Raw genomic sequence first — 15197 nt, 5'->3', positions numbered from 1 at the left:
GTAAAATATTTCCCTCCAAAGCTTCATAAATATTTGATTTTTTTTTTTAAAATGCTCTTATTTTAACTTTCAAAGAAAGGCAACGTTTGCCAAATCTTGCTTTGCGCAGTAAAACCAGTCCAGTGTTACAGGGATTTAATATAATAATAACAATAAACTTTCAGAGGAGACCTTAAAAACAAAGGCCCCTGTCTGCTGTGCATGGAAATTCAAGCTCACACGCCCCAGGGTCCATAGCTGGTTCCCCCCCGTGCTGGGGGAGCGATCCCGTGTGAGCCCCCGCCCCGCACCACGGCCTGACCCAGACCCCGCTGGCGATGCTCCATCTCCCCACCGGCCTGGGCGGGTTCTGAAGCCAGAGCATCTCCTCCGAGCCCCCGAGCACCGCGTTACCCACCTGCGAGCTGAGGAGCCAGCCCCTTATTCACCAGGAACTGGAAATCCCTGAGGATGGGGATGTGCCCGGTGTCGGTCCTTGGGCACATCCCCGTCCCCAGCCCCGAGCCGGTGCCTGCCCGTCGCACCCATCCTGCAGGGGGGTCGTGGGGTTACAGCCTCCCAGAGGGGTCCCCGCTCCCCCCATGCTGGCCCGGGCTCAGCCTTGCAGCGTTTTGTGTCTTTATTGTTTTTTCCCCCTGCAGTTGGCCGGGTTTTTAATTCATTCCCAAATCTCATTTGGGCACCGGAGCTGGTGGGGGTGGAAAAAACCCTCTGTCTGAAGTTGATTTTGCAAATCAGCACTGGCCATCTCACAGCAGCTCTCGGGGCACAGGCGTCGGGGCTCCCAATACCCGAGGAGGAAGCCTCTTGCTCGCGGAGCAGATCCGCCGCTTTGATGTGCTTCCGCAGTTATTCTTTCATTTCTTGAGCAAATAATCTGGATTTTCACAATATTTACCTTGGAAATAATTATTTGTGTAAAGCATTTGACCAAGATAAACAGAGAATCGCTCGGTCTCTCTGCGGGGCTGGGAGGTCTCGTGTTCCCCCACCCGAGCGCGTGCTCGGCGGGCAGCGGCCGAGGTGGGAGTCGGGCCTTGAAGCCGAGCACACGCGTGTCCCAGCGCACCCCAGGGCTGGGGACAAACCCCCCGGCTGCTGGGCACCTACAGGGGTAGGAACTGCAGCCACTCTGCCCTCCCCAAACTGCCACCGTGTCTGTACGAGGGGCGGCTGAGACCCTGAATTCCCACAGAGTCACAGGCTGCAAAGAAGCAGGAGGGGGGGTGAAAAAAAAAGGTGAAGGAAGGTTCAAAGGCCTGTTACAGCTCCGGTTTTTCATCTCTGGTTAATCTCTGCGAGGCCTGAGGCAAAGTCACCTTTGGGTCAATACTCAGGTGTTTTTATCTGCCACCCCCATCTGCCCGGAGCTGCCTCCCCGTCCCTCCCGATCAGCCGGGGCCACAGGGCAGGGCGGGCGCCCCGGGAATCTGCTCCCCCTGCTTCAAGCCGGGCTCTCCCAGGGCGGGGGGTAAATCCTGCACCCGCACTGCACCCCAGCGCCAGCTCCCTGCCACCCACCACCCTACAGCCACAGGGACAGACGGGAGGAGCGTCACACTCGAGGTTTTAAAAGCAAAAAGGCTTTTAAATCGAGCATGAATTAACTGGTGGTGTCGGTGCAGCACGTCGCCGGCCAGCGCGTGCCCAGGGATGGGAGAGGGGTGCCCAGAGCCGTGCCCTTGACGTGCCGCTCGCCCACGCTCCTGCGGTGGGCTTGTGGAGGGCAACGAAGGCACAAATCCACACGGGGTCGGCTCTTTCCTCTCCAAGGCTTTTATTGAGGTGTGCGACATGCCCACGATCACACGGCGTGACACGACACGAGCAGGGCTGGACAGGAGCGCGCGGGAGGGCGGCGAGGGGGGGATGCTGCCGGACCCCTCCAGCTCCCAACGGGCCCCGCGTGCCCTTCGCCACCACAACGTCCCTTTCCAAGTGGCTCCTTTTTAATCTCTATTTAAGACGACTGTTCGCTGTACTCCGTATGCAGTCCACACCGGATAAAATGCAGATTAGAAAAAAAAATAATATTCTCTTTGCTTTCGAATGATAAATTAATATAAACACCCACAGCACAACTTTGCAAGCAGCTTCCTGATCATGCACCGTGTTAAAGCATCTCCCGCGACAGACAGATGTGCACATACACACAGTGGCTGTAAGGAAAAATCTAAATTAACTCTAATACTGAATCTAAAAAAAAATATATAGGATTTGAATCGGTTGACACATTTTTAAGCATTCTGAGGTCACTTTTCAGAATGATTTTTTTTCTCTCTCTCTCCCCATCTCTCTGCGTGAGTTTAGATCTCATCTGCACAGCTTGTGCCCACGCTTCCTTAGGCCGTGCAGGGGGTGAGTCCCCGGGAACAGCTCAGGACACCTCACACACCGACAGCGCAAGCAACGGTTGAGGTGGGCTTGGGCTTGTGCCCGAGCACCGCTGTAAAAGCTTCACTGCCCTGAGGCCCTTGCTGCCGCGGGGAGCTCCCCACAGGGCCCGTCCCGGCACACGTGTGGCTCAGCCAAAGGACCGTAAATCAGATTTAAAAGAGGAGCCTCGTCACCCCGGGCTCAGCAAACCCCAAGGTCTTGAGGTGCACCCAGCTCGACACCACACGGTCCCCAGAGTGGAGGAACACGGTGTAGAGGGAAAATTGAGATGAATGGTCTGGGGATGCTCAGCTGCACTGGGGAGAGATGGGGAGGGCAGGGTGGGCGCCCGGCGAGCGGCACGGAGATGCCACCAGCCAGCCCTGCACCGGCCGGGAGGGCGAGGGCAGGGACGGGGCAGTGGTGGCACCTCAGGGGCTGGGGGCGGCCGCGCCGGCGGGGCACGCCGGGCCGTGCTGCATGCGGCGGATGAGCTCCTTGCGGTTGTCCAGGATGGTGTCGAAACTCTCCTGCAGCCGGTTCTGCTGGTCCACGACCTTCTGCTGGAGGCCGTGGATCCAGCGCAGCAGGGCCAGGCGCCGGTACATCACCAGCTGGATGTGGTGCTTCTCCTTCTCCCGCTCCTTGAAGCGCTCCTTGTCCTGCAGGTGCTGCACGGCCTCTGCCAGCGCCGGGAAGAGGGTCCCCGGCTCGGGCTCAGCCGCCCCCGGCTCGGGCGGGCTCCCGGGGAGGGGGACAGAGGCAGGAGCATCCCAGGAGCTCCCGCGGGTGCTGTCGGGGCTGTCGATGCTGAGGGAGCTGCTGGCGTAGCCGTTGTCCTCCACGGGGGAGCTCAGGGGCTTGCCGCGTCCCCCGGCCGGCTCCTCGGCGGCGGCGTTTTGGCCCCCCGCCCCGCCGACCTCCGCTCCCTCGGGGGGGCTGCGCACCCCCTGCTCGGGGAGACGCGGCTGCGCGGCGCCCGGGCTCGGGGCGGTGTCCCTAAGCCGGCCCTCGACCATCTGTCTCTGCATTAATAACAGCAGATTATCGGACGGATTTGCCGTGTTTTCGCTCCGGCTGGAGCCCTCCTCTGGCGGGGACCCCGGCGCTGCCCAGCTCCAGTTCTCGTTGCTGTCACACACCTCCCCCACGAAGTTGGAGTTGGAGTCGTGCCCGTGCCCGGCCCCCGGGACGGCCGTGCCCAGCGCCGGGCCCTGCCGGAACGGGCCGTTGGCCGGGGCACCGGGCGGGCACACGGCAAACATCTCGCCGGTCTCCTGCCTGCAAGAGAGACGCGGAGCCGTCAGGTGCCTGCGGGGCACACGGGCTGGCACAACCAGAACTCCGATCAGCTACAGCGAGATAAAATATTCTCTTACTATTTGCCTCTCCCTAAAGCTGCTGAGCCCCAGTCACGGGCCAGGCCAAAACCCAACTGCTCGAGGCAGAAGGGCTCGGCCTTTCCCCGGTGCTTGGCCGCTGCTCTCAGCGTGTCCCCAGGCAACACCGTCCAGGGGCAGCTCCTCACGCGATGCAGAAGCTCGGGGCAGGCACCCCCCACCCATCCTCCTTCTCTGCACGGCTGGGACCAGAAAAGGAAAGGTTAACCCAGCATTTCTCGCTGGGTCATTGGCAGTGAGAGCCGATCTCTGAGCTCTCTCCCAGCAAGGCCACGCTCACAAGAATCCCATGAAGGAAAACCCATCGAGCGTCCCGGTGTCACCCCTGGAAAGCAGCACAGAGGCAGGAGGGGTCCAGGGCGCAGCGTGCCCAGCTCGGGGCGTGGGACACGGGCTGCGGCAGTGACGTGGGCCCAGCCAGCGGCAGGGAAGAGCCGTGTAGACACACCATGGTGTGGCACAACCGTGGTGCCACCGCCCCAGCTGTGCGCCCCATGGCTGGCTACGTGGGACATAGCCGTGCCCCGTGGCTGGCTGTGGCCGTGCCCCGTGGCTAGCCATGCCCCCCAGGATGCCCGGCGCAGGCCAGCTCAGCCCCAGACCTGCTGTTGGCAAGGGCCGGGATGGCACCAGCGAGAGGAGGGCGACAGCCTGTGCGTGGCCAGGGGCTCCCGACGGCCCGGCCCCGCGCCCCCCGCCCCGCAGCCCCCCACACTGTCCCCGGCCGCAGCCACGGCGCTGCCCAGGGCTGGTGCCACCGCCATGGAACCGCCCCCCACCCCCGCACGACCGAGGATGTGCCGTGGGAGGACGCGTGACAACGGCCGCGGGTGGGGGGGGACGAGCCGAGGGGCGGCGCTGGGTGCCCCCGGCCGAGCCGCAGCCGCACTGCGCCGGGGATCGGCGGGGAGGGGAAAGGCGGCGCTGGAGGGGGGGGGCTGCGACCCCCGAGCCCGCCCCGCTCCCCCCGCCCGGCCCCCGCACTCACCGCCGCCCGGGCCCGGTGCGCACCCGCCGCCGCCGCCGCCGCGGGTGGGAGCGGAAGAGGCCCCGCGTGGGGAGGGGTCACGGCGGCGCTTCCGACGGCCCCGGGGCCGCGCCGGGGGGAGGCCGGGGCTGGCGGCTGCGTGCGCGCCCGCGTGTGAGCCGGGGTGCGGGTCCCTACGTGCCGCCGTGGGCATCCGGAGCGTCCCGCGGGCGAGGCACGGGCGGGGTGCGGTGGGAAGGGGCCGCTGGGGACCGTCCCGTCCCACCCCCGGCCAGAGCAGGGTCACCCAGAGCACGTCGCACAGGGTCGTGTCCAGGCGGGTTTGAATATCTCCAGAGAAGGAGACTCCCCCCCTCCCTGGGCAGCCTGTGCCAGGGCTCTGGCACCCTCACACCAAACAAGTTTTTCCTCATATTCAGGTGGAACTTCCCGTGTCTCAGTTTTTCCCTTGTCCTGGCGCTGGGCACCGCTGAGAAGAGTCTGGCCCCATCCCCTTGACACCCCCCTGAGGTATCTGTGAGCGTTGATAACATCCCCCTCAGTCTGCTCTTCTCCAGCTGAACAGCCCCGCGTTCTTCTGCCCGGCCCGGGGGGACAAGGGGAAAATTCATCCCCGGCCAGGGAGAAGGGTGGGAGAGGCTCCGAGGGGGCAGGGGGCCGTGGGCTGGAGCCCCCCACCACCCACAGCCCCGGCGTGGGGTGGGAGCAGGGCCACGCGCTGGGCTGGGTGCATCCTGCCAGGGGCAGGGCGGCCACGTTTGGGACACGCCGACTCCTTCCCAGCCCCGGCCCCGCCGGTCCCGTGAGCCTCAGCAGGTCCCCGTGGGGACGAGGGGGACGGCGGGACCCGCGCTCTCAATGGGGCCTTTATTCCCCTCGCCCAGAGCCGGGGTGTCCGTGTGCTGGGAAAGGAACAGGCCCAGCAACATCAAACGGCTCCCACGAGCGCCGGGCCGGCATGGGGGGTCACATGAAGCACCATGAGTGTTTCGGGAGATAAAGAGGCTTTGTGGGGCCGGGGTGCGTGTTGGGGGGCGGGTGGGTGAGATGCACAGCGGTGAGGCTGGTGGCCCGGGGCTGGGAGCCGGGGTGGGGGCAGCTGGGGTGCTGCAGACCCCCTGTTACCCGCAGAGCTGCCCTGAGCCGGGATGGCCTCGTCTCCTGCTGGGTCCCACCAGCGTCCTGTGGTAGCTCTGGGATAGACGTGGCACAAGCACAGCGCTGTCACCCCAAGGGCTCCACAGCCCAAGCCCAAAGTGAGTCTCGCCGGGGGCTTGGCATCTCCCACCTGCCCCAGAGGAAGAGGAGGAGGGGATGAAGGTGCTTTCAGGGTGCACAAAGATCCTCTGTGAAGCTCTGGGCTGTTGGAAGTGGGACATGGAGAAGAAACACCGAGAGCAGATGTTCCCCCATGACATTGCAAGGGTTTGGAGCAGTGGAATAATGCTAATAAATGATAAATAAATTCCTTTAACTTCCCATCTGCTTGACAGGCCCTAGGCAGCCTCTCCTGCTCCGGGCCGCTCCAGCCCCAAAGGCTTCGACACCTCCATTGAGGAGAAATTGGTGGGGTAGGACCGAGAGCTGTAACTGGGACACTGGGGCTGCAGCATTCCTCCTAGGGAAGCCTGAGATTAAAGAAACAAAACCTTCCCGTCGCACCGGAAAGGCAGAAACTGACTCAGACACGTCTGTGAAAGGGCAGGAAAAAGAGTTTGGGTGAACAATGGGCTCAGCTCTGCTCTGCTCTGCCTTGAGCTGGGCGTTTGCTTGGGGCCTGGCCTCAAAGCAAAGCGAAATATTCGTCACTGAAAGCAAGGAGGAAAGTTTCATCCGTTCGGGGACCTTCTCGTGCAGTTAACTGAGAGGAGGCACCTCTGAAACAGGCCTTTGGCATCACCGGTTTAGGCATCAACAAGCAAAAGAAAATGACAAGTTCAGCTGAAGTTTGCAGGGGTCTGTCTCGCTGGGGTTGGTTTTGCACTGCTGGGACTCAGGATCAGCCCAGCACCCCCAGCCCCGGGATTATCTGTATCTGATGGAGACCAGGGGGATTTGCTGCTCGCAATGAAAACAGCTCCCTGCGAGCCAGCCGTCCCCGCAGCCCCGCAGCCCCCCGGCCCAAGGACACTGCAGGGGGACGGCTGCGGGGAACCCCGACTCGGGGCGCAGGAGAGAGGGGACGGGGGGACACGGGGAGGGCTGGGCTGAGCCCGCCAGGGGCAGGGGGAAAGGGGAGGTTTGGAGGTGGAGGGCGCTTAGCGATGGATTTCAGAGTCATCTTCCCCTTCCCCCACTTTGTTCCAGAAATAAATTAAAAGCTCTCCCTCCAGGAAATTAAAAATTATTTAAGAAGACTGAGCGCAGGAGCTGATGCGCTGGGGTTTCAGAGCTGGGTGAGATGAGCACAGTGCACCTCGGGGCTCAGAGGGGAGCAGGGTGCTGGGGTGACCCCCCGGAGCCACTCCAGGAGGCACCGGCACCAGGTTTCTCCACCAAACCAGCACCCTGGATGCAGCACCTTCCCCTGGGCTCAGTCTGTCCTGGCTGCGGGACACCCCTCGCACCCAGGGGTCTTCCATGGCCGTGGGGACCTCGCACCAGCAGAGACCTGGCACTCCCGCGGGGAAACGCCGGAGATGGGAGCCTGGCACTGGCCATGGTGGAAATCATCCTCCAAGCCCAGCGCGCGGCTCCCCGCTCCCCACACTTGCCCCATGCGCAGGGCAGGCCGCCGTCTGCTTCTCATCTGCCGTGCGTCCCGCTAACCGATGCAACGTGCCACGGGCTTTGAACAAAATTGGTCCCAGAAGGAGCCCTCGTGCTCGTCCCCGTGCTCGCGTGACGTCGGCCCCGTGCCCGGGACGTGCCGGCGGGTGCCCGACCTCTGTGCCAGGGAGGTGGCACCAAGGCTGGGCTGGGAGAGCGGGCGAGCGTTGGTGTGCGGGGAGGCTGGAGGCTGCAGCGCTACAAGGAAATGAATCATGGTTTTGGGGAGATTTCCACATCGTTTCCAGGCTCCCATCGGTTCCCATCTCCAGCCCTGTCCCGCGCGGGCACCGGCCTGGCTGCGCACGCCGGGAGCTGGGCAGGGCCCCTCGCGTGGGTGATGGCCGTGGTGGGGCCGTGCTCGGCCGCGCAGCGATGCTGGGATGGGCTCAGCCAGGCGCCTTCATGGCCGGGAGCACGTGGGCACCAGCCTGCCCGGGACACAGGTCACCCAGGAGCCACCGTGCTGAGATGGGGAACCCGTCCCGAAAGAGTTAAGGGTGAAACATCCCAAAAAAGAAAAAAAATTATAAAAGAAAGAAGTGCCCTGAACCACATGCGACCTCACCTCCCCAGCGGCTCATCTGAGTTTAATAACGGAGGAGGGAAATCTCCCAAAAAGCTCTCGGAGAAATTAAAGTAAACAGCGCGCTGACCTCCAGCCCCGCGCTGCCCCGGCACTGACTCGGCCCCGCTGCGGCGGGCACCGGCGGCTCCGCGCTCGGTGTAATTGTAAACACATTCGGGTAAATACGAGAGGGGGGTCGGGGGGTCTGGGGGGAGCAGCGCTCCCAGCACCCAGCACGAACCAGGGCCGAGCGTTGGGCAAAGACGTGGCCGTGGGGGATGGCGTGGGCTGATGGCCCCGGGCTGCGTGGCCGTGCCACGTCCCTGGCTGTGAGGGACTTTGGGTCCGACATCGCTGGTGGGAGCAGGAGCCACCGGGAGCGTCACACTGCCCTGTGACTGGAAAACCAAACGTCAGGAGCGCTGGTGGGTTCTGCGATGGAAGGAGGAGGAGGAGGATGCTGTAAAGGGCTTCTCCTCTTGGCCTCGCAAAATATAAAAACAATGCTCTTAATGTCATAGATCCTGGTCATTTTTGTAGGCTGAGGGAAAGAAAAGCAGCCCCAGGCTGTGCGAGTGCTGGTGCTCCTCTCCGGGGAGGGACCGGCAAAGCCACCGGCCTCCGAGGGGGGAAGCGGGAGCTGAGCATCGCTGCCAGCCTGGCACCCCCAGCTGGCACGCCAGCTCCAGCCCTCCCGGCAGAGCGGGACCCCGAAATCGCCGTTTCCTCTCGGCCTGTGAATCGCTAATAAACTCCAGACAGAAAGGTCTGATGAGGAAATTGTTTGGGAAATGGAGAGGAAGGGGGAGGGACGCCTCGGCCGGTGGCTCTGGGCAGCTTCATCCCTCAGTGTCACCCCCCCTGCGCCACGCGACGGTCCCTGCCCCGGGGTCCCCGCGTCTGCTCCGGCCACGGGCCGTGTCCTAAGCCCGGTCCTTGGGCTCCCCAAGCCTGGCCACGCAGCTCACCCGTGGATGGGTTTGTCTGGCTGCGAGGGTTTGGGGATGGAAATCACCAGCGCTTGGAGCAGCACCATCCTCGTCCCGTGCCGGTCCCCAGCCACCTCGTCCCGCAGCACAGACCCCAGGGCCGTCCCCTCCCTCCCCGCGGCAGCGCAGCTCCCCGTGCCCCCCAACTGCTGCACACTTGTCCCGAAGCACAAAGGCTCCACATTTGGACCTCATAACGCAGAGAACTTCAGGATTTCTGAAATTTCGCTCTTGGACACAAATCTGATACATTCCATAAATGCTTTAATTTATCCCTTTGTCACAATATTCGATAAAAGGTTTCATTTCAGCTGCCCTGCTTTGATTAATAACGGTAACAGCTTCTAACCTGAAGGAATCATCTTATATTGCATTCGTGGAAATTAAATGTTTCATTGCACATAGTCAGAATTTTCTGATGTGGAAACTGCTCCACTGGAGAACTTTGAACAAGCTCTAATCAAAGAACACTTTGGGTTTTTTTGTGTTTTTTTTTTCTCAGCTTCCCCTTCACCTACAACAAGTCAAGACATCTGTTAAAATTCAAGCAGAGCAAAACTGGCTGAAAAAAAATTAAAATTCGGAGTGTACAATTAAATGTCTGCCCACATTGCAGCCAGGTGGGACAGCGGCACGCAGGGTCTGCACGCAGGGTGCGGGTCTGGCCAGCACGGGGGCCACCGCCCCAGCCCCTCCTGCCCCGGCACCGGCTGCCGCCGCGCTCGTCCCTGTGTCACTGTGAGCTGCACGGTCCCACCGGCACCTACCGGGGACACCACGGTTGGGGACACCACGGCTGGGGTCACCACGACAGGGGATGCCACGGCCGGGGACGCCACGGCCAGGGACAATAGTGATGGCCCGCCGGCGGCCGCAGGTTGCCAGCCCCGGTGCAGCACCGGGAGCCGCTCGGCACGTGCCGGTGCTGCCCAGGTTCCCCCCGTTGGGAAAGGCCTTTGCGTCAGGATGTGCCTTTTGAGCCGAAAAGGCCGTTTTCCTCATGCTTGACGTCCTCTGCTTTGTAATAAAAATAGAAACACTGGAATTCCCGGGTTGGGGGCCTTTTCCATCCTCTTTCTGCCTTTTCCATGGCAGGGTGAGGGGTTTGAATTGCCCTGAGCCATGAGAAGAGGCAGAGGGATGGAAAGCAAGAGGGAAAACCAAACTCCCAGCGGGGTTTGGGAACAGGAGTGCTTCTCTGTGGGGAGGGTGTGAGCAGCCACTGCCTCTCGGTGCTAATCCCGGCCGCAGCCGGGCTCAGCCGTGCCGCAGGTGCCCCCGTGCCGGGCAGGGAGCGGTGGCACGTTTTTGAGGTCAGAAAGCAGAGTTTTCAGCAATTAGAGCGGCACGCCAAGATAAACCCCCGCTTCCTGGCGGGGCCGTTCCCATCAGCCTGGTTGGGTCCCGGAGAGGCGCTCTCCTGGCAGGGACAGCCCGGCACGTTCTCTCTGCATGGGTGACATTCCCTCCGCTACCGCGGTTGTTATCTCCGAACAGGAACCAGCAATATCCTTTCATTTAGGCACTAATGGGAACAACGTGCGCCGGCCGGGGGAGGAAGGGCGTGCGCTGCTCCGGAGCCTTTGAAAAATCCAGGCGGGAGCCAAAGCAGAGGGAAAACAAAACCCCGCGATGGTGCAAATGGCTCGGCGATACGGGGCTGGGGCTGGCGCTGCCTGTGCAAAGGGTGACGCTGGAAAGAGCATCCCCATCCCATCCCAATCCCCATCCCCATCCCAACCCATCCCATCCCCATCCCCGTGCCCGGTGGGATGCAGCATCCCATTCCCCCTGGCTGCCCTAGTGCTGGTCCCTCCTGGGCGAACGCCACGGGGGTCAGCAGGGGAATATGGGGGGATTTCTGCTCTATTGACTCTTAAAGTGCAGCCGTTATGAATACTCACACCCACGTGGGGAGAGCAGGCGCGTTCCCCAACGGGGATATCAGTTGGAACATCATCTAATTGATTACGTGGAAATCACTCCTGGTGGGAAGGGAAGCCCTCACCTCACTTGCCGTGAATTAATTTACCTTGTGCCGTTCTTCGCTGTGCTCAATTAATCTTGTTAAGGTGATATGATTTTAGCTCGCACTCCCCACACAGGGTATCAGGGGGGCTGATAATGACGGGAGGTTCATTACTGACGGGCTAATGGGGGCTCGGTCCCTTCATGCAGGAGGGACAGCGGTGGGAGAGGGGCTCCTGCCCCACGCTGCTGCCCCTCGCCCCACTGTGCAGGATCAGCCCTGGGACTGGTGGGACCCCGGGGTGCCATCCCTGCCAGGGTGCCGGGGCCACCGGGATGCTGGGTGCCGCGGTGGGGGACGTGCCCGGGCTCTCCCCAGCTCCATGCCGAGACAAAGAGCGTCAGCTCCTGCGGCCCCCCGGCAGCTGGTGCGGGGGGACGTAATCCCACAAAAGTCCTGCTCCGGGGGGATCAGCGGGAGAGGTGGGGGGCACAGCGAGCCCCCAACGCCCCTGCCCCTGTCCATCCCCGCCATTGACTGCCTAAACAGTTCTTTGGTGATTACAATGTAAATATAGCTTTTCATGGAGTAAAGGCCTTTTATGGGCTCCACACACACTTAACCACTTAACCCCGGCGACAAAAAGAGCAGTGAATGAGCTGTTTAGAGGCTGCTCGTGCAGAAAAGCGGGGCCTGAATAGGATTTGGGGAGCTCTGTGTATCAATTGCTATGCTTGAGGGGCCGCAACGGGGCTTTCGGCGTTCGAGCATGTGCCAAAGGGCTCGCGTGGATGGGGATGGAGTGTCAAAAAAAAAAAAAAGAAGAAAAAAAGCAGCTGCTTCTCTGTAATAAAACAATGATTTATTCATAGCGACTTGGGGAAGGGGCGGGGGAACACGGGGAAGTGCCAAAGCGATGCTCGCCCTGCTCCGTGCCTGGGAGAGGCTGCAGGGCTGAGCCCGCCTGGGGAGTGGGAGGCACAGGGACCCCCGAAACAGCCCATGGGGACCCCTGGAGCAGCCCAGGCGGCAGAGCTGGCTCCCACTGCAGCCCCAGCCACGTGGCGGGGGGTCCCTGGGGCTCTGCTCCCTCAGCCCTGGGCACCTTTTGGGGGGTGCATGAGCCAGGGGAGCAAAAATCAAGGGGTGCGGGGACCCTGACATGGCCCCTTGGCAGCGCCGCTCTGCGGCACCGGAGGGACACCAGCGGGTGCCGTCCCCTCCTCGCCAGGCCACAAACAGGACCTCGCTGCCGTCCTGAAGGGCTGACGAGGAGCAGATCATCGGGCTCCGGCCCTATTTTTAGGCCTGTGCAGATGGAGGGATGAAAGCGGAGGGGGAGGCAGGGCAGGAACGGGAATGAAAGACAAACAAACGCCGAGCAGATGTTGGGAGCGGGGCTCTTCCCCTCGCAGGATGCGTGTGGGGCTCCCAGGACAGCGGCCTCAGCCCCCAGAGCCCAGGGGGGGCCGTGGGGACACTGGGGCAGAGCAGGGAACAGTGTCCCCTCCTGCTCATTCCCCCGGGGCAGTGGCACCACATCAGCCCCGCGCCCTTGTTTGCAGCCCCGGGCAGCATCCCCTGGGAAAACAGTAATGAGAGCCGGGCTCATGGGGTGCCCCGGGGGATAATGGGGCAGATCTGGTGCCCAGCTCACCCCCAGGCAGCAGCCTCAGCTCTGCCAACGCCAGCACATCCCTGCCTTGCCCTTCTTTGATGCCTGATGGTTTCTCAAGGTCTTGCCAGAGTGAGGTTGTCACCAGCCCCACGATGAGGCCTGTTTTTGTATCTCCAGTTCCCATTCAAGCTGGAGACAGCAGCAGCGTCGCTCCCAGGCTTTTATCAGGTGCCACAGACAAGACGCAGCCAGGGCACAGAAAAATCCCAACCTCTCCAAACTTCAGTGTGATCTGGGGCCTCCCTGAGGGCTAACGAGCATCAAACCCAGCTCCTCCAGCCCCGCTTTTGGCCCCTGCAGATGTTCAGGGTCTTTGCCAACTGTGTTGACCCCATCTAATCTTTTCTTCCTTCCTTTTCTTTTTCCTTTCCAGGAGAAGGGGATGGGACGAGGCGACCGTGGCGGGTCGGGCTGGGGGCTGGCTGCAGGCGGGCAGCAGCACCTCGGGAGCTGTTATCATACTTGGGGGCTCATGTCAACCCGGCTCTGAAGATCACACACGCTGAGCAGAGCCGTAGGTGGAGCGAAGGCTACCAAAGTAAAGCCAGCTCTGCCTGTGAGATCATCTGCCTCGCTCAGAGCTTTGTACTGAGAGCGTCGCCCTCACATCATGCAAAATAGGGAACACAGGGCAGGTATAATTGCCTGTTGCTTTAATTACCTTCTTTCCATCATGGTTTTGCGTTGCCTTTGGTTGGAGCGTCTACAGCCATGGCTGGTGTGCTCATCACTGCTCTGCTACCAGAGCCGGGATGGGAAACGTCCTGGACACCAAAAACCTCTAGGTCAGTCTTCAAGGGGGCTGCTGCTGCGGGGCAGCTCGCCGATGCACCCCCACCCCACCAGCCAGCAGGCTCAGGGCGCCTCAGCGAGCTGTCCCACAGAGGCTTCAAGGAGCAGCACTGTCCCCTGCCATCACCGTGCCAGCCTGGAGCTGTGACTGGGAAAAAGCCACGCGAAGCAGCAGCCCCCGCAGCAGGGATGGGGATGCACGGACTGAGCACCTGCGCTCCATCGAGGCTGGCTGGGCTGGGGAACAGGAGGGAGGAAGGAAAAGCCATTTTTTTTTTTCTAATCTAGTGTTTAATTGTGAAGGGTTGGGGGTTTTCAAAGCCTTCCTTCAGGCTTCGTGTAAAACAGGAATGTGGAAATACCACCTCTGCCTACCCTGAGCAGGCAGGGAGGCGACGTAAGCGCCTCAGCAGTCAACTATTCTTCCTGCACAGAAATTGGTCTCCGTGAACTGTGGCTGCTGGAAATCAGGCAGTGCAGAAAGATGCTGCCGTGCTGGCCCGTGCCACCCTCCAGCCAGGACCTCACTGCAGAGCATGGCATGGCACAGAATGGCATGGCATGGCACGGTGGCCACAACCACCCACGCCAGGATGCAGCAGGATGCTCTGAGCAGCATCCCCCGTGGCAGAGGTGAGGGCTTGGGTGCTGCAGGCGGCTTTCGGGGTGCCGGGTGGGTACAAGGACACACGTGCACGTCTCGCCCTCCCACAGGAACACGCCTCGCGGGTGCTGATCCCCCATCCCCGCGTGCACGAGCATCATCAAATATTGAAAATCAACGAGTCGCCGTGAGGGAAGCGGCACGGAGCGTGTTGCATGAACACAGCCTTGAGGAGCAGAGAATAAAACATATTAGCTAAAAATAAAATTAATCTCTTGCAAAGCTGTAAGATTTGCTTCTCACCCCTCCCCCCTACGCTGCAATCTTTTATGTCATTTTCTTTAATTACAGCTGGTTTAGATCTCGCTGCCTGGAGAAGCGGAGCTGGAGGTAGCCATAAATTGGGCTTCTGGATGATACAAGAGAAAATAATAACCCCCAAGGACTGAACATCTGTCCGCACGGAGCACACGCAATAATTAATATTAATGACTGATAGTTAATATAGAATGAAACTTTTGCTTTCCAGGCCACCTAATAAACCCAGCCCCGCTGCAAGCATCAGAGCTCTTTTCCACGTCACAAGTTGGCCGGACCCTGCAGAGCCAGGAGCCGCCGGGCTCCTGTCCCGGGGGCAGCGGGACCCCCAGGGAGGGGGCGCTGCTTCAGGTGCAGCTCTCAGTAATAAAGCAGCAACCAAGGCATCCCCAGCAGGTCCTGGGGAGGGAAGGCCTCTGCTCAGTTTCAATTTCCCAATTGATTTCAGATCATTAATTAAGCACGGGCACCCGAGGGGTGCGAGGGCTGGTCTCATTGCATTTCTGTATTTCTCAAATTATCTACCCCGCTTCGGTGAGGCCACAGCCATTGCTGCTGCTCTGTCTTCTGTGTTTCCTTTTCTAATAACAGAGAACCCAAAGGAAAAGACGCTGAAAACATCACCTGATCCACTCCAAAACCAAGCGCAGGCCACAGACGTTTTCATGGGCCCAAAAACGTGCCCCATTCATCACTCCTGGAGAAAGGCTGCGCCGGCTCCAAGCACGGAAAGCCAGAGAGGGGAA

General features: G+C 61.1%; 1 protein-coding gene across 1 annotated transcript; it reads right to left on the bottom strand.

Annotated features, from left to right (window-relative positions):
• Window positions 1-1773: 1773 nt before the first annotated feature.
• C24H1orf216 (chromosome 24 C1orf216 homolog) lies at window positions 1774-4795 on the bottom strand. The gene is made up of 2 exons (XM_068417853.1): window positions 4765-4795; window positions 1774-3657 (listed from the first exon to the last, which is right to left on the bottom strand). Exon 2 carries the CDS (start codon window positions 3639-3641, stop codon window positions 2808-2810), a length of 834 nt encoding a protein of 277 aa, XP_068273954.1. The 5' UTR covers window positions 3642-3657; window positions 4765-4795; the 3' UTR covers window positions 1774-2807.
• Window positions 4796-15197: the final 10402 nt, after the last annotated feature.

The sequence above is a fragment of the Nyctibius grandis genome, chromosome 24 (assembly GCF_013368605.1).
Source record: "Nyctibius grandis isolate bNycGra1 chromosome 24, bNycGra1.pri, whole genome shotgun sequence".
Taxonomy (NCBI): Eukaryota; Metazoa; Chordata; class Aves; order Nyctibiiformes; family Nyctibiidae; genus Nyctibius; species Nyctibius grandis.
This window is presented reverse-complemented; position numbering and strand designations above follow the sequence as displayed.

What these genes read in the sequence shown, in the direction of transcription:
- C24H1orf216 (XM_068417853.1), bottom strand. Translation starts at nt 3,641, where the DNA reads ATGTTTGCCGTGTGCCCGCCCGGTGCCCCGGCCAACGGCCCGTTCCGG.